The sequence below is a fragment of the Rhinoderma darwinii genome, chromosome 3 (genome assembly GCF_050947455.1).
Source record: "Rhinoderma darwinii isolate aRhiDar2 chromosome 3, aRhiDar2.hap1, whole genome shotgun sequence".
Taxonomy (NCBI): Eukaryota; Metazoa; Chordata; class Amphibia; order Anura; family Rhinodermatidae; genus Rhinoderma; species Rhinoderma darwinii.
Window position 1 is genome coordinate 373,150,886 of NC_134689.1, and position 18,833 is coordinate 373,169,718.

The following is an 18,833-nucleotide window of genomic DNA, read 5'->3' on the forward strand; positions in this document are numbered from 1 at the left end:
TTCACATCTGCGTCAGGGCTCCGTTCCATCTGAGCTTTCCGTCGGAACGGAGCCCTGACACACAAATGGAAATCGTAGGTTTCCATTTCCATCACCATTTCAATGATGACGGATCCGATGCCAATGGTATTCAGTCGTTGTGACGGAATCAATACTGTAGTCGACTACACTATTGATTCCGTCAAAACGACGGAACCCTTGCACAACGGAGACAAATGGAAACCATTGACATTGGATCCGTCACCATTGAACTCAATGGTGATGAAAATGGAAACCTATGGTTTCCATGTGTGTCAGTCAGTGCTCCGTTCCGATGGAAAGCTCTGACGGAAAGTCGGAATGGAGCCCTGACGCAGATGTGAACGAAGCCTTATTCAGCAGGGGGCGATAACGAGTACATGATAAAACTCCGCCCAGAATTATAAGAATTTGCAGTCCGATCTTTTTCCTGAGGCATGATGGGAGTGAAGTTCAGAATATAAAAATGAGGTTTTAATAGAATCATTTCATTAAAAGTCTACCACATAACTGAGGAATATTTACTACATCATTAATATCAACTGTGACTTAAATTATGCTTTTACTTTCAGCACTACGAGCAGAGATGCCATTTCTGCTTTATACAGCTAAACATTCAATTATCCAAATACTAAGATGGCGGCAGCAGCCTCCCAGCCTCCTTCATGATCACCATGGTAACGAGCTAAACTACCTCATTCTAACTAATGTCTCCCAAACAAGCTTTATTGACCGCCGCAAGTACTACATAGGACGTCTTCATGCTGCCACGCCCACTCCCGTCTAGCCAGCGTCTATGATTGGTCATCGTTTAACACAGTTCCCTCTGTAACCACGCCCACTCTGACTAATGTGGGGAGAGTCACCGAAACCGGAAGCGGTACCGGGAAGCGACAGAGACAGGCGGAAGCGCCGGGATACTAACCGGTGACAAGGGAACCGGGAAGAAGAAAAGGTACATGGGGTTATAGTGTATGTACATATCATGAATGTGACCTTGTTTAGTGTATTCTACACATACCTTCATATACACTTGTGTTGTGTTTTATTATACTCACAGGAGTTGTACACTAATATTATGTTATTGGAGTGCATGTATTTATATATATATATATATATATACACACACACACACTGCTAGTTACAATAATGCTTAGTCACATTGTACATTAGTATGTATATATATATGTGTGTGTGTGTGTGTGTGTGTGTGTGTGTGTGTGTATATGTGTATATAATATCTCACATTCTTTAACCTATTTTCCAGACTCCTGAATTGTAAACATGTCTAGTTATACAGTGATCTATCCCATTTTTCCATGCATAACTAAGCAGATTTGCCTTTCAGGATTCCAGGAAAGCAGGGTGACAACCTTTACAAGTTAGCTTTTTCAGATTCATTATACTATAAACCAACCTAGTGATGCAGTTACTGATACATCATTTGTTACTTTGTGAGTTACGTGTCTAGCTAGCACTTTTATTGGATGGCAACTATTTTAGCAGCACTGTGATTATAACATCTGTTTAACCTGTGTGTGTGTGTGTGTATATATATATATATATATATATATATATATATCTCGGCAATTAATTGAAATCGAAATTCAGCGCAATTAATCGACATGATCTTGCGAATTCCGGTTTTATCAACTATTGTCTCCTGGTTTAAACTGTATCTGCATCTTCAGGACGCAGATACTGTTGAATCCAATGAGGAGGGGGGGGGGTGTAAGGTACCTGCTCTACCATTCGCTGGTTGTGACGTCTTCGCGCCGAGCTGCACAGACCAGAGAGCTCTCCTCCACTCATCATTGGAACTGGGTTAGGGGAGTATGTATGTTATTGTTTTTATCAGGCACTATTGGGGGCAGCTGTGGGGGCATTATACCGTGGGGAGGGCAGTTATGGGGGCATTATACCGTGGGGAGGGCAGTTATGGGGGCATTATACCGTGTGGAGGGCAGTTATGGGGGCATTATACCGTGTGGAGGGCAGTTATGGGGGCATTATACCGTGTGGAGGGCAGTTATGGGGGCATTATACTGTGTGGAGGGCAGTTATGGGGGCATTATACTGTGTGGAGGGCAGTTATGGGGGCATTATGCTGTGTGGAGGGCAGTTATGGGGGCATTATACCGTGGGGAGGGCAGTTATGGGGGCATTATACCGTGGGGAGGGCAGTTATGGGGGCATTATACCGTGGGGAGGGCAGTTATGGGGGCATTATACCGTGTGGAGGGCAGTTATGGGGGCATTATACCGTGTGGAGGGCAGTTATGGGGGCATTATACCGTGTGGAGGGCAGTTATGGGGGCATTATACCGTGTGGAGGGCAGTTATGTGGGCATTATACTGTGTGGAGGGCAGTTATGGGGGCATTATACTGTGTGGAGGGCAGTTATGGGGGCATTATACTGTGTGGAGGGCAGTTATGGGGGCATTATACCGTGTGGAGGGCAGTTATGGGGGCATTATACCGTGTGGAGGGCAGTTATGGGGGCATTATACCGTGTGGAGGGCAGTTATGGGGGCATTATACCGTGTGGAGGGCAGTTATGGGGGCATTATACCGTGTGGAGGGCAGTTATGTGGGCATTATACTGTGTGGAGGGCAGTTATGGGGGCATTATACTGTGTGGAGGGCAGTTATGGGGGCATTATACTGTGTGGAGGGCAGTTATGGGGGCATTATGCTGTGTGGAGGGCAGTTATGGGGCATTATACTGTGTGGGGAGCACTATGGGGGCAATATACAGTGTGGGGGCAGTGTCAGGGGGTATATTATATACAGCAGTATTAATCGTAATCGAGGTGACCTGTTTCATCGTGGATTTGATTTAGGTCATAATTGATATATATATATATATATATGTATGTAATGGGTGTATAGGTGCTGCTTTGCATATACTCAGGTATTACATGTGTTGTATATCCGGGCGGCATTCTATTTTCTGCTGACACATATTGGGCGAGTGTTTAGCACCTGCAATAAATACATATGTAATGAATGAGCCAAATGTCTGCATTGTCAACCGTCAGGAAATGTACTGACCTTCTGTAGTGCCCAGCAATTCTCCATATATCCGGATATAATAAAGGCTGCACTCTGGATACCACAACGCTACACGATTCTAAATATTACTCCTCCTCTTCTATCAAGTTGGTAAGAATTCCTTTTAGTCGTTTCCTGAGCTTACAATTGACAGCTGATTTTTTTTCTTCTTCTTAGGCCTTATTCACACGAGCGTGTCCGATTTGCGTCCACAAAAAAACAGTCTATTTTTCATGCGTATGGCTTTCTATGTGGTTTCTGTGTGCTTTCCATTTTTTCTCGCACCTGTAGACTTCAATGGGCAAGTCTGATCCCCAAAAACGGACCAGAATAGGACGTGCGGTGATTTTCACGCCACCGACGCACACAGAGTGAAAATTCACAGAAATGTGAATAGCCCCATTGAATTGCATGGGTCCGTGTGATGGGAGTTATTTAAAGGGACGTAAAATACGTTTGTGTGAATAAGGCCTAAAGCTGATAATCGACCGTAGGAGCCAATATGACCACCAAGTCTACCCCCCCCCCCCCCAGGGATTGTCAGCCGGCTGTCCCAGACTCCTGATGAGTAAATGTGTCTTGTAATACAATAATGTACCCAGATTTGACACTCAGGTCTTTAGGAATTGTAATGGTGACCGTATTGTCAACCACATTTCCTAGAAATGGATAAAAAACAGCTGAACAGAATATCCCTTGTGATAGAAGTGGCTGTTTGTATGTGGTCTATGAGAAGTCACTTGGCCTATGATTGGCATTTTGTGGAAACGTTTAGGACAACCCCGTGAATTTACATTGTCTTTCTATTTTCTCCCCCGTAGTTCATTCTTACGGATTGTGTAACACAGACGGGTCTCAATGCCACTGGGCCTTGGTCGAAGAAAGAAGGCTTCCCCGCTGATGGAAGAAGATGATGTGGGGGAGCGCACTTCTTTGGGGGTATCCCATGCTGGCGGTGTCTCCGGCAGCTCTATCTCACCACAGATACCCGGCCTTCCACCGCCTGCTCCCGCTTTGCGTCCTCGTCTGGTTTTCCATGCTCAGCTGGCACATGGGAGCCCGACGGGGAGGATTGAGGGGTTCAGCAACGTGAAGGAGTTGTATGCGAAGATAGCCGAGGCATTTAATATACCCACAAGTGAGGTGAGTGCGTGTCCAATGTTGGAAGTTGTCTCCGTCATACAAGAAAAGCTGAAGTACATTAATATTATTGGAAGAGGATATTAGTTGGGTTTTATTTCTTTATGATTGGATTGGTACAACTGTTTGTGCAATAAATAACTTGTGTTTAGGGTGTAAGCAATCATTCTGCTGTCCTCCGGTATCATCACAATGACAATCCGTCATAAGACAAGTGTAGGGTATAATTATGACTTCTCTTTGTTTTTGGTGTATTTAACAAGCGTTCTTTCTGATGAAGGAAATGATGGTGCAGAGGAGACACAGTCTGTGTCTTCCCTGACTTTCTCTAGGCAGCGTCAGCTGATACTTATAGGCTATCTTTTCTGTGACTGTCAGGTAATGTTCTGCACACTCAACACTCACCGCCTGGACATGGACAAGCTTCTGGGTGGTCAGATAGGTCTGGAGGACTTCATCTTTGCTCACATACGTGGCCAGAAAAAGGAGCTTGAGGTGTATAAGTCCGAGGACTCGCTTGGCCTTACCATCACCGATAATGGTGCCGGTTACGCCTTCATCAAGGTAGTATAATCGGTTCCAGGTAGTTCAAGTCTATTGATTAACCTAACAATGGCATTTGTAAACTTTGATATTCTTCTGTATCTCCAGCGTATTAAAGAAGGCAGCATTATACACAAGTTGCAACTCATCAATGTCGGGGACATGATTGAAGCCATCAATGGAAAGAATCTGGTGGGCAGCCGTCACTTTGAGGTGGCCCGAACTCTGAAGGAACTAATCAGAGGAAGAGCCTTCACAATGAAGCTGTGTGAACCCAGAAAAGCCTTTGGTAAACTGATGAAGCTGAATACAGGGCAGTACTGGTGATACTGCTGTAAGGGTGCAATGTTTCCAAAAAAGTAGCCCCCACACACACGTCAGCTGCCCTCCAGTTTCCCGTATAATAAACAAACAGACCCCTTTTAATAAACCACCATATGTGAACATGGGGCCCATTTATTTTTCACATATGTAAAACGTAAACCCCACAGTTATTCTTCTCCCCCCTAACTGCTAAATATATGGCACGAGATTGCAAACTCCTGCTGGTTCAGTCTCTGCGCTGAGCACGCTCTGATGTGATGCATTGTGGCTGACAAATGTTTTTGCCAGACTTGCGTTGTAGGAGCTCAGTGGAGCTTTTACGGGATATGTCGCCTTACTCAGTCCAGATGGAAACAGGTTCTAGTCAGAAAACTATTGCATGCAGCTCAAGATATTGTGGACACTGCCTAATATTTCTTTGTTTTGCCTAGAAAATTACTTTAAATGATGTAAATGATGAAATGTAAAAATGTGACCCATAATAAAAATGGCGCTTGGCAGGTGGAGGGTGAAGCTGCTGGGTGTAATGCAGGAACATGCCACTGCTTGACTACAACTCCTATCTCTCTATTCTTGCCCAATGATCATCATACAGGGAGGATGAGAATCTGGTTGTGCCATATAGAAGAGAGCTGCATTCCCTGGGAGGAGAGTACCATACATAATATACATAACCTATCAAAACTGAAATCTTTACACTGTTCTTGGACTAGGGGTAAGCAGGAAAGATGGCTGCCTATGATTCCTCCACCTCCCTGCATATGGAAAATACAGAACTCCTGATCACACAAAAGTATGCAGCTATCAGAAGACAGCACTGTGGCGGGTACCATTTTATGGGCACTGAAATGGGCAGTATTCTATGACTGGTATTATTAAATAGATACCCTTATTGCTTCTACTATTATATGGCTGTTCGTAGGGTTGGTACTGTTATGTTGTGGGCCTTAATATGGCTGGTAGTATGGGCATTGCGATGATAGGATGGACATTACTTGTATGGACATTACTATATGGCTGCCACTAGTGTTTGGGTATGACTGTATGTATGTATGTATGTGATCGCTTGGAAAATTGGTTAGAAAGGGGTGAGAAACCCATTTTGGTAGGTCTTATATAAATTGTAGTTGACCAAGTTTTACATATTTTAATGTTTTGTTCCTTCACAGATATGATTGGTCAGCGCTCCAGCTCCACCGCTAGCAGTGCTGGGATATCATCCGGTAAGGGGACATTACGCCTCAGAGCCAAGGGCCCTCCGAACGTGGAGGAGCTGGTGAGAGAGGTGAGGTTTGTGTACTGAAATATTTGGTTGGTGGAGGAGTGAGTGTTGTGTATACATATAAATAGAAGTGAATAAAGTTGAATGTGATATCTTTGTACAGTAAGAGGCAAGACATTTTGGGGGGTGAAGTGGAATGTCCTCTCTGATGTGTAAATTTTTCTTTTCCCGGCATCCAGGTCTCTGTTATTGAGGAGAAAGCCATACAGAAAGTGGACGATCTCCTGGAGAGTTATATGGGGATCAGAGACAGTGACCTGGGTGAGTTTATGACCTGTGTACATAGTGCATAAATCAGGTTACTGCCCCTGGGAAAGTAAAATACACCTAAAGTTTCTGACCCAACATACTAAATCAAATCAATGGTGATTGGCTTAGAAATCTCTGAACGGTACCAAAGGGTTGAGTATTCCTCATCTTCCATTGCAAACAGAGAAGTGGGATAGGACTCCTGCTGCAGCCAGTTGCCTTACAGGCAGAGTTTTCAGATCTGAGCTTTGTGACGAGGAAGAGGGGGGAAATGGTGATCTCCTGGGAAACATATAGAATTCATTATATATTTCAGTTTTGATTACAATGAGACAGGATAGGGTTAAGGCATGTCTCTTCACAATAAGAGAATATAAAGGGGGGAGATTGCTGGGATGTCTTTGTGTATTTTCTACATTTAGTATTCCTTTAAAATCCTATGTCTTACCATTATGTTGTTGTTGTTATATCCCATGCTGTCGATTTTTATATTGTTTTCTATTAAACCCAAATAGGAGAAGCTAGCTACTTCCTCCCTGATTGATGTCACATTGAGCTACACTCCACAGAATGCCTTCTGTCTTGTCTGTTTAGCACTCTACAGGCATAGATTCAGTCAAGCATGTCTCTTCACAATGAGAGGAATGTGAGGTAGAGGGTTCTCTAAGTGACTTACAGCCAGGGAGAGCTCAAGGGGAAGTGGAGGAACATTTGGGTGACATTCAACTATATACCCATTAAATATCTATGGCTGACAGGATGTAACTTCAATGAACTTAATATTTTTTTATACTGCTTCCTGGCAAACAAGAGGACCAAAGCATTTCTTTTTTTACTGTTGGTTTATTATAGTTTATAAATATTCTCTCTTTGCTGCAGACCTGAACAAATCTTATCCAGGTCTAGGAGCCAGCTCTAAAAATTGCAAGCCACGCTGTGGGACTAGTTTCACACTGCAACAGGGGATGTGCGAGCCTAGCCTTACACATCAATAGAGGTTTTGCCGCTCTAGTAGTCCGAATAGAGCTCCCTTTGGTAGTTACATCCGTGAAATCCCCCCTTCCATGTGTGCTTTCTCTGTCTGACACGAACGGTCTGCGACGGGAAAGGCGGATCTTAATTCTTTCTTGAAAACCCAGCTGTTGAATGCTTGAAAGGCAGAGCGCAATACCCAGTCGCCAGGGACAATTTTCATGACCCAACGATGGGTTTTATCCAGCCTCGTCTTGCTGTAATGGAAATCATTTCTCAACGTTCCGACTTTCTGCTGAGCTTATGGTGGGCTTCTGCTTATACACAGCAGCCAATCTGAACAAGCAGAGCTTCAGTGTGTGTATAGCACTGGGTAGGGACAGCACAGTAGCCCCTGATGAGACAGAAGTTGTTTTTTTGACTGCCTTAGATGCCCAATGTAGCTCAGCCACAGTCACTAGTCATGGCCGTGTCATAATGGAGCAGATCTAAGAAGCAGTAACACTAAGCATCACCCGTATGTAGCGTACAACTATTCTTTTACTTCAAAGGTTAAATATTTTAATTTCTGAACAGGTGATGGGGTCAGCAGTAAGAAGGAGCACATGTTGCTCCATAATGCAGAAGTAGTAAATGGTCCCTGAAGGTTAGGCTGTCAGCTCCACAGGGCAGCCGCACAGATCATCTCCATTTTATTACTGCTTCATGTTTCTTTTTCTTCCCTGATCAATCATTTTATTAAATTTTCTGTTTAATTGGATAAGTGAATATGAAATCGGTGCCAGATATTCTGCAGTAATCTGACCTTTTTTTACCCTCTCTGACAGCTGGCACCATGGTGGAGCTGGGCATGGATAAACAGAACCCTGACGACTTCTCCCAGGCCTTGGACCACACACTAGGGGACTTCGCTTTCCCAGATGAGTTTGTCTTTGACGTCTGGGGTGCGATAGGCGATGCCAAGGCTGGACGCTACTAAACTACCTTAAACCCTACACTATTCCCTTCCCCCTTAAAGGGGGTGTATCCGCTGCTTCCCGTCCACATCTCCATCATCCGTTCCCAGGAGGTGCAGTATCGGCACACTGGAGAGGGGAATCCTCTAAGGGCTAAACCACTGCTGTCAAGATCCTGGCTATATTATGTCACTTGCACTCATTCCTGCTACTACATCCTCATCATCCGGAAATGTTCCACACGCTTGTCTTCTGCTAAGACTGTCAGGAGTGGCCTGGCACTAATTGATCCCCTGGGTGACTGTTACAAATGGGCATTGACATTAATTCACATTTTCTAATGCAAGCCCATTGCGGGAGACGGCTGGGCACAAGGACAATACTGAACACTACAACCTCTAGAGTAACTCTCCACTACATTCCTTGGATGGACATCAGACATGAACTTGAGAAAGAATGGGTTTTATGGAGTCTGAGATTATCCAGTGAAATGAGATTTAACTAAGCTAATGGGATAGTTGGAATCCCCCCCCCCCCCCTCTTAAAGAGGACATCTCGCAGTGTAAATGCTGTTTCCACTTGTACAAGGACAATTTTCTAATGTTAAAGTCTATAACTGCTAAAAGAATTGTATGTTACACCTCTGTGTTCATAAGATGCTGGCTACTAGCGCCCCCCAGTGTTTGGGAGGCAGAATTGCAATAATGGTTACAGTGCTTCTTATTGGATAGGAGGGATTATTGACCTACATCATTTATGTTGTCAACTCACAAGTTTATTTTCTGTGTTCCCTAATAGTGCTGTAAGTGAAAGGAAAAACAGAATTTATTAAAAAGATTTTATACATAGGAGTTTCCAGTTTCTTTTGTGAGGTTGTAAGAAGACTGCAAATATTCATATGATCTTACCAACCAACTGATCAAACATTATAATGCTAAGACCGCAGAGACCCCTTCTGATCCCTGTCTGGCCTGGCAACACCACTTGTATTGAGGGTATAACCATCCTGGGTGCCTCACTGTATGCATATTGGGGGAAATGTATTAACCCTTTAGTGACCAGCCTATTTTAGGCCTTAATGACCAAGCTATTTTTTACGTTTTTCCATTGTCGCTTTCAAAGAGCTATAACTTTTATATTTTTAGCGGTATAAGGTCTTGTTTTTTGCAGGACAAGTTGTGTTGTTTATGAGCACCATTTTGGGGTACATATAATTAATTGATTAACTTTTATTAACTTCTTTTTTTTTTTTTTTTGGGGAATAGAAAAAAACCAGCAATTTCACCCCACTTTTTTTGGGCCCTAAATTTGCGCTGTTTACCGTGTGGTATAAATAACACACCAACTTTATTCAGCGGGTTGCTACGATTGCAACGATACCACTTTTATATGGATTTTGTATGTTTTTACTACTTCTACACGTTAAAAACACTTTTTTTTTTGTGTCCATATTTGAAGAGCCATAACTATTTATTTATTCTGTCGATGCAGCTGAATGAGGTTTTTTGTTTTTTTTGTTTTGTTTTTTGAGAGACTACTTGTAGTTTTTATTGGTACCGTTTTGGAGTACATGCTTTTTGATACATTTTTATCACATTTTTTCTTAAGGCAGGATTCACAGGTAACAGCAATTCTTGCATTTGTTTTTTATTTGCCGAGCTGGTTAAATAATGTAATAACTATAGTTGTGGTTGTTATGGACACGGCGATACCAAATATGTGTAACTTTTTTTTCCGTTAAAGTATTTTGTAAGGGGAAAAAGTGTTTTTTTCATTTTTATTTTTTTTTCACTTATTTATTATTAACTTTGTTAAACTTTGTTTTACTAGTCCCACTAGGGGACTTCACTATGCGATCATCCAATCGCTTTTATAATACGCTGCAATACTTCTGTATTACTGCCTGTCCATGTAAAACTAGCAGGCATTAACTAGAGGCAGACCTGGGGGCCCTTATTAGGCCACCGGCTGCCCTAGAAGAAACTGGCACACTGCGATCTTCTCGCAGGATGCCGGTGGGGTAACAGAGGAAGCCCCCTCCCTCCAAAACCACTTGGATGCGGCACTCGTGATTGAGCGCCGCATCTGAAGGGTTAAACGGGCGAGATCGATACTGATATTGATCTCGCCTGTTCAAGCAGGTATGCTCCAAGCCCTTAACTACCTCTGGTAGCTGAGATCAGGGAGATTTAACGGCTCCCTGCTTTGTTTATTTATTCTGATGCAGCGCCGTAAAAAGGCTGCATCGGAATAAAGCCCGTTGGTGGCCGCTGTAAAAACACTTATGGGCGGTCACTAATGGGTTAAAAGGGTTGTCCAGTCATAAAAATTGATGGCCTATCCACAGGATAGGCCATCACTACCTGTTCGGTGGGGTTTCCAACTACCGGAACCCCCGTCGATCAGTTGTTTTGAAGGGGACGCGGCCCTCGTGCGAGCGCAGCTTCCCCTTTTTTTTTTCCTTATCTGCTCATACTGTGAATCGCTGACACGCTTGTAGCGGTGGTTCATAGTATTACAGTATTCACTTGAATAGGAGAAGCCCTAATACTGGGAACCGCTGCTACAAGTGTAATGACGATTCACGGCATGACTATAATGAAGGGGAAGCACTGCCGCGGCCCCTTCAAAACAGCTGATTGGAGTGGGTGGCCTTTTTATATATCAGTCTTAACCTAAAGTGCACTGGATTAAGATGCGCACGCCTCTTAATATATTTGGCGCATCTCTTGTCAACCGTAAAATCGACGCCAGCTACAATCTGTCATTTCTTGCGTCAATTTTAGTAAATTTGTCGGGCCGCAGGTGGCCGCAGGTGGCCCCGAAGGCATTTTGAGGCAGACTTTCTTTGCTGCCTGATAAAAACCGCTGTGAGAACTTCCGGTAACACATTTTGTGTTTGCATTCTAAGCCGAGCTTTCTTGCTGAAGGTTCTTTAGTGAGTTTCATATGTTTCTATGGCCGCCTGAGAATCCAGAATATCCGTTAATCCGGCACTTGATGAATTTAATTGTATTATTTTATAATCTGATTATATAATGGAACTATATGTATTGGTAAAGGGTGTTTCCTCCTAATAAAAAAATATACTTAGCCATCTCTTGACCAGTAATATTTTGTGATTTAGCACGTCTACAAACCGTTCTTGCCATAGGAGTACCGGGAGCAAAACAAAAATATTCTTTGGGAAGGCCAAGGAAGCGGAATTATGTCCTACACATGAGCATGGCCTAATGGAAGATCTTGAACTTCCCATATTGACCAAAGGTGTTAAAAATAGAGAGGGGTCTGCTCATACTCTTTGAATAGTTGCCCTTGAAATAAAATCTTTCAACGCTGTGTTTTGACGTTCCTCTGTTAGTCCTCCTGGAAAATGTAGGAATAAATTTACAACTGGATGTTACAGTTTTGCTTGTTAATAGGACATCTCTGTACGCACTATGACGATGTTAGCACTGATCAGATCGTGTCAGAATGTAAGGACTCACCCCTTTGACAAAGGATATGTCAATTTATTCATACATTTCCAGGAGGAATAACAGAGGAATGACGTAACACATACTTTTAAGAGACGATGTTCCAGCATTGTTATTTTATAGGTAATATAAGTGTTTATTAAACTTACCCACCCCCTTACTGCCTTTAAAACTCTATGTTCCGCCTCTGGCTTCCTACATCATGAATACGCTGTCATCTATGACCTACTCATTTTGCCACCAAAGGACTCTAACCCCACTTATCTTAACTGGGAGAGAGATATGGGACTCGACTTCTCGTCTGGCTGATGGATGTTATTCTATATGTCACATTGATCTTCCATCTTTAGTAAAATACTAGCTTGATGTTAGAGATTCCCACCCACTATACGTGTTTTGTTTTTTTTTTGTTTTTTTATTTTTTTTATAAAGGACGTGAAATGGATAAAAGACCTCAGAGCGGTGGTCATAACAAATTTCTGCTTTCTTGGCAGTACTGGTTGGGTTATGAGCACTCACTAGACTCACAAGACGTGTTATTTGATTTAAGATCCTTCTGCGCCTGGTGGATACTTTGGGATGATGGAGAAGAGTTCTTTCCCTTTTTTACCTATTTTATATTTTTATTATTTTTCCTTCCCTCTTTCTCTCATCTCTTTACCACTCTTCCTCCCCCTTATATTCTTTCCAGCTCCCTTATTCTCCACATCTGTGGATTCTGTTTGTATATTGGGGTTTTCATATTAGGCCGGATTCGCACGGGGCGTTGCGCATCTTGGATGTTAAAAAATGGCCCTATTTCACATCTGATGTGTATCTGTGGGCTACGCTGCGGGGCGTGATATCACCCGTCCCCCATAGACTAGAGTCTATGAAGGGATGCGTGAAGCATGAAAAAATAGGACATGTCCTATTTTCTCACGGTCCGTTGAAACAACGGTCATGTGAACGGCCTCATTGAATTACATAGGTCTGTGTGAATAGGGCCTTAGACTGTTTATTTACATTTAAAGAGGCTCTGTCATCACATTATAAGTGCCCTATTTCCTATATAAGGAGATCGGCGCTATAATGTAGGTGACAGTAATGCTTTTTATTTTGAAAAAAGATCTATTTTAAACCACTTTAGCATAAAGCTAAAAATCTCTCATAATGAGTTTCTTAATGCCCAAGTGGGCGTGTTTTTACTTTAGACCAAGTGGGCGTTGTACAGAGGAGTGTATGACGCTGACCAATCAGCGTCATGCACTTCTCTCCATTCATTTACACTGCACTAGCGATATAGTTATATCGTTATGTGCAGCTACATACACAAACACTAACATTACTGCAGTGTCCTGATAATGAATATACATCACTACCAGCCTGGACGTGATGTTTATTCAGAATCCTGACACGTCTGAATCTTTTCTGTGAGATTCCAGCAAGGCAAGCGTAATCTCGTTTGAAATGACAGGTTACATCGTAATCTCGCAAGATTACGTTTGCCTTGCTGTAAATCTCACAGAGACGCTACAGACATGTCAGGATTCTGAATAAACGTCACGTCCTGGCTGGAGGTAATGTATATTCATTATCAGGACACTACAGTAATGTTAGTGTTTGTGTATGTAGCTGCACATAGCAATATATCTATATCGCTAGTGCAGTGTAAATGAATGGAGAGAAGTCTATGACGCTGATTGGTCACTGATTGGTCAGCGTCATACACTCCTCTGTACAACGCCCACTTGGTCTAAAGTAAAACACACCCACTTAGGCATTAAGAAACTCATTAGCATAAAGCTAAAAATCGCTTAAAGTGGTTTAAAATAGATGGTTTTTCTAAATAAAAAGCACTGTTATCACCTACATTATAGCGTCGATCTCTTTATGTAGGAGACAGGGCACTTATAATGTGGTGACAGAGCCTCTTTAAATGTATTGTCTCAGGACAGTCCCTGCTTTGTGAGGAGGCTGCTGGCAACTGCATCCGGGCCTTACAGGTGGTCTGGATTCCGGAAACAGTCGGGCTTGCTGAGCTACACGGTTTCCGTAACTGACCTTCACTTCTATGGGAGTTATGCAAACTGTAGCTCAGCGAGCTTCGCTGTTTCTGGAATCCCAACCACCTTCACCACCTGCATGCAGTGGCCAGTGACTACTTCACCAGGCAAGGAAGGGGTCGGGGAACCCCGGTTCTTGAGATAGATGTGGGACCCGCATCTATCAAATATTTATGGCATATCCTGTGGATATGCCATAAATGTCTGGTGTGAGAATCCCTTTAACATCTTTTATCGTATTTACCATCAGTAATGTTGATCTGCGGATATGTCTTATTGAAATTCTCCACCACAGCCTCTGTCTAGGCTTCCCTATGTTTTCAGTTATTTCATAATTTTATACTTTTTGAAAATTTGTTCTTATAAAAACCTTATTATCATCCCCTGTTTATATGGGGAGCAAGATTTACTCAGAAATTTCTCACCTTCATTATTAATTCATGTCCTTGTGGAGCGGTTTCTGTTCAGTAATCACCACAGAGCTATTATCACCCATGTTTACAGGAAGGAGACGGCCGTGTGATGTATATTGATGTATGGATGCCGACACTGTGGTGACTATAATAGCGTGCTCAGGGATGCGTCCGGCCTGGATCTGTTGCTCTGTGGGGTGATCTATAATATATATATATATATATATATATATGTATATAGTAGAGGATGACCTGACCCACAATTGATGTGACCTCCGCATGGATTGGGCCTCTATTCTGGCTTATGTCTGCGTGCTTCTATATGTATGTAGTGTGTGTGTGTGTTGTGTTTGGAGATGTGTTGTGTGTGGGAATTTGTCAGCTGCCTCTGTGAGAAGATTAGCAGTTCCCTAAACACTGAGAGCCCTTAATTCCTCAGAGACCCGCAGAACATCGCTCCATTAACCCTTCCCCTGCCAGCGCTTACATTCGTTGCCTGCACTATGTCAGTGCTCTTGGGAAGGAGAGTGACTGTAAAGACTTGGGTCACCTCGTGTGTCATTGACATACCGCTCCTCTCAGACGCACAGCACGTCATGAAGTGAGAGGCCTTGAATCATCAAAGGCTGTTATTGTAACTCCTAATACTCCCAGCTGCCTCGACTGTTCCTGCCATCAACACCCATTCATCACTGGGATCTGCCATTGCGCCTTTCTGCCGCACCACTTACCCTTCTATAATATGTGTAAAAAAACGCGTTAGTAGCTCCATGAGTTGTTCTCTTCCATCACTTTGTTAACATTTTTAGTCTTAGGCTATGTTCACACCTGCGTTGTGTCATTCTGTTGGTCTGCTCTGTCAGAGGAGCAGAACAAGGGAATAACGGAAGCAAAGGTTCCGCTGCACAACGGATACCGCCAGTGGCCGACAGAACCCATTGACTTTAATTGTCTCCGGTAATCTCGGCTGGATCTCTGATGGAGACCCCTAACGGAGCCACCAACGCAGATGTGAACGAGGCCTTTGTTGTATCAGATTCTAGAAAAGTTAGGGTATGTTCACACGCAGTGTTTTCAGACGTAAATCGGGTGTTTTACGCCTCGAATTACGCCTGAAAAAACGCCCCTAATACGCCTACAAACATCTGCCCATTGCTTTCAATGAGTTTTACGGTGTTCTGTTCCCACGAGCCTTAATTTTACGCGTCGCTGTCAAAATACGGCGCGTAAAAAGACGCCCGCGAAAAACAAGTGCACGTCACTTCTTGGGATGTTTTTGGAGGTGTTTTTCATTGACTCCATTGAAAAACACCTCCAATAACGGCCGTAAAATACGCCGCGAAAAACGCGAGTTGCTTCAGAAACGTCTGAATATCAGGAGCTGTTTTCGCCTGAAAACAGCTCCGTATTTTCAGATGTTTTTGGTCACTGCGTGTGAACATACCCTTAGGATACAACCAACTGTGGAATATCAAGCCCCTCCAACTTTAAGGGTATATTCACACCCAGAGTTTTCAGGCGTATTTCGGGGCGTAATGCCTCGAAATATGCCTGAATAAACGGTAGCTGAACGCCTACAAACATCTGTCCATTGAAATCAATGGGAAAAATGGCGTTATGCTCAGATGGGGCGTTTTTTTACGCCGCTGTTTTTAAAAAAAACGGTGTGGAAAAAACACTGTGTAAAAAGGAGCATGTCGCATCTTGAGCTGTTTTTGGAGCTGTTTTTCATAGTGTCATTAGAAAAACAGCTCCAAAATCGCCTAGAAAAAATGCCTCAAAAAACGTCTTCAGCTTCAAAAACTGATGAAAATCAGAGGCTGTTTTTTCTGAAAACTTTTTAACTTGTGCGTGTGAGCATACCCTTAGAAGTGATTGTTATCTTCCCCATGCAAGGGACAATTTGCATTGGATAATCAGTCCATGTACGGCCAGCTCAAACTTAAAGATGATCTACCACCTCTCCTGACAGGTCTGTTTTAGTAAATGCTTGTATTCCCGATATAATAACTATTCTGGATCATATTTTCTCACAACTCTGTATTGTGTCATTCCTCTGTTATTCCTCCTGGAAATGTATGAATTAATTGACATCTGCTGTTACCATTTCCCTTGTCAATAGTGTGTTTGTCCTATGGACAAGGGGAATAGTAACGCCCAGTTGTGAATTTATTCATACAAGGAATAACAGAAGAGCAGAATAACAGAAAAGCTGCTATAGAATTGTTATGTAATGGAAAATACATGTCAGAAGAACTGAGAGATCCTCCTTAAGTGTCACTGTTACACCCAATTTCCCTTTAATAGACATATAGGGGCCGATTTATTAATAATGGCTTGAAGATATATAGCCTAAAACAAGGCGCTAGACTGAAGATACGCCTCATTTTTCAATGACATGCACGCTGTTATATAGATTTGGTGCAGGTCAGATTCCATTTCCTTCCTTACACCACCTATTCGGTGGTATACTTTTGACCAGTATTCTGCGCCAAAAAACTGGCACACGCATGTGTTAAATCAAGCGCATTTCACGACTCGACAAATCCACTGCCATATTTTAAGTATGTGTCCCAACGTGGCGAGCATGTCGCAGATTAATAAATTTAGCCAACATTATATACGCCAGGAACCGAGGCGCAAAGACAATAATAAATCTGCCCCATAATGTATAGAATTATCTCTTTACCGGTAAACCATCCGCACATCTACTGTATATACCAGTGATCCTCATGGCTGTATACTAATAGTGTCCAGTAACACCTGTAATACTGTGGTACACAGCCCTCCAGATCTCCCACAAAACCCTCTGCTCTTCCTACGAGCCGCACTATATCTGCTGCTCTGTGCTGTCCCATGGCTGCCCTAATATTCACTGTATAGAAGGTTCTCACACCTCTGTCACTGCTGTCTCAGTACGGCTAGTCCTGCAAAGAATGAAGTTTTCCAGGGTCCGGAATTGGGGAATCTCCAGGGATTTGCTGCCTTATTAGGAGCGGCACCCTCTCTGGTGAACAACGTGTCTGTCGGAGGGGTGTGGGTTATATTTTGATATCATACAAAAGGCCAGAAGTCTTGATAAACAGGAATATCTGCCAGGAAGAATACAGAAGCAGGAACTGGGCAGATAGGGACGGAAAAGAAAGAGATGAGGACACAGACAGGGACTGACTTAGTTGGATATTATTCTATGTGTTCGTGATGTCATTGCGGGGATATATACTCAATGTTCATATACTGACGACTGGCGATAGCCCATAAACTATGGATAAGTGGCTTTGGAGAAGCTGTGGAGAGCCCCGCAGTAGGACCTGTTATAAAGGGGTATGTAGTTATAGGAAAGGTGTATATATAGGACCATTATATCTTTGTCTCTTAACTCTTTAATTTCATATTTAGTTGTCATAGTGTAGATGATGTATGTCTCCATCCCATATGTAGACCTTGACTAATGTTTGGGACCTTCATAGTTCTTAGATATTCTTCAGGAAAATTCTTGTTTTCTAACGTTCCCTTTTTTGATAATTGTTGTTCTTCTCGATGATTTACGACCCTTTTTCTCTCACATTCTCTTCTTCTGGTCCTTTCGGAAGGAGGAGGAGGCACCATCCGGGGAGGATGAGGGAAGCATTAGAGAACAGTGCAAGTGAGATAGGGAGCTCGAAGTACAACAGACTGAGCTCTGAGACATCACAGAGGGACAGATCAAGTTCATAAGGAAAAGAAGACACAATAAGTAAGGGACGTGTGGACATCAATAAGACTTTGACCAGAAAGGGACACAACTACAGTCCAGGAGGACATCGTATTCCATTATTGTATTATTAAGCAAAGTGTGAAGCGAGATAATCAGACATCATGGACTGTGGGTAAACCAGAGACACACCTCAGGATTTTCACACAAGGGACATCGAGATTCCCCATACAGGGGTGAGTATTAATGTAAAAATGTTGGGGTTGGTTGAAGATGTTGATGTAGAGTTTGACTGAGTGATAAAACCTGTGTAGACATTGGGAACTTAGAGTACTCTTCCATATTTTATGCAGATATAGCAGATTTGAGTTTGTAATGTTCTACAATTCATTGTGATGTCACCTTCTGTGGTTTTATATAAGACTGTCGGTATCCTTATGTTATGTATCTGCTACATCTAGAGATGAAATGTAAGTATTAATACGGATACTAATTTTGGTTTCTCTTTTTTTTATCCCACCTTCCATCCCTTGTTTCGCTTGCCCATGACCTAACAAACCCTTCTTTTGTCTTCTTCCTCTTTTGTTTTCTGCCAAATCTATCATCTACTGTGACAGTCAATTCAGATATCTCTAATATTTCTAACACTTAGAATAAATAAACCTG

General features: G+C 42.7%; 1 protein-coding gene across 2 annotated transcripts; it reads left to right on the forward strand.

Moving 5' to 3' along the window:
• Positions 1-835: 835 nt before the first annotated feature.
• Positions 836-9,385, forward strand: GIPC1 (GIPC PDZ domain containing family member 1). Of its 2 annotated transcripts, none has more exons than XM_075858725.1 (7): positions 836-990; positions 3,895-4,216; positions 4,592-4,777; positions 4,865-5,045; positions 6,250-6,365; positions 6,542-6,623; positions 8,411-9,385. In XM_075858725.1, the coding sequence occupies exons 2-7, from the start codon at positions 3,932-3,934 to the stop codon at positions 8,560-8,562; spliced, it is 1,002 nt and encodes a 333-aa protein (XP_075714840.1). In that variant the 5' UTR covers positions 836-990; positions 3,895-3,931; the 3' UTR covers positions 8,563-9,385. The 2 variants fall into 2 exon arrangements, with proteins under 2 accessions (XP_075714840.1, XP_075714838.1); XM_075858723.1 differs by having other exon boundaries at positions 837-973.
• Positions 9,386-18,833: the final 9,448 nt, after the last annotated feature.

Excerpts from the sequence above, each read along its gene's own strand:
- GIPC1 (XM_075858725.1), top strand. The coding sequence starts at position 3,932 with ATGCCACTGGGCCTTGGTCGAAGAAAGAAGGCTTCCCCGCTGATGGAA. Across the intron at positions 5,046-6,249 it reads TGAACCCAGAAAAGCCTTTG|ATATGATTGGTCAGCGCTCC; the intron begins GTAAACTGATGA and ends GTTCCTTCACAG. Across the intron at positions 6,366-6,541 it reads TGGAGGAGCTGGTGAGAGAG|GTCTCTGTTATTGAGGAGAA; the intron begins GTGAGGTTTGTG and ends CCCGGCATCCAG.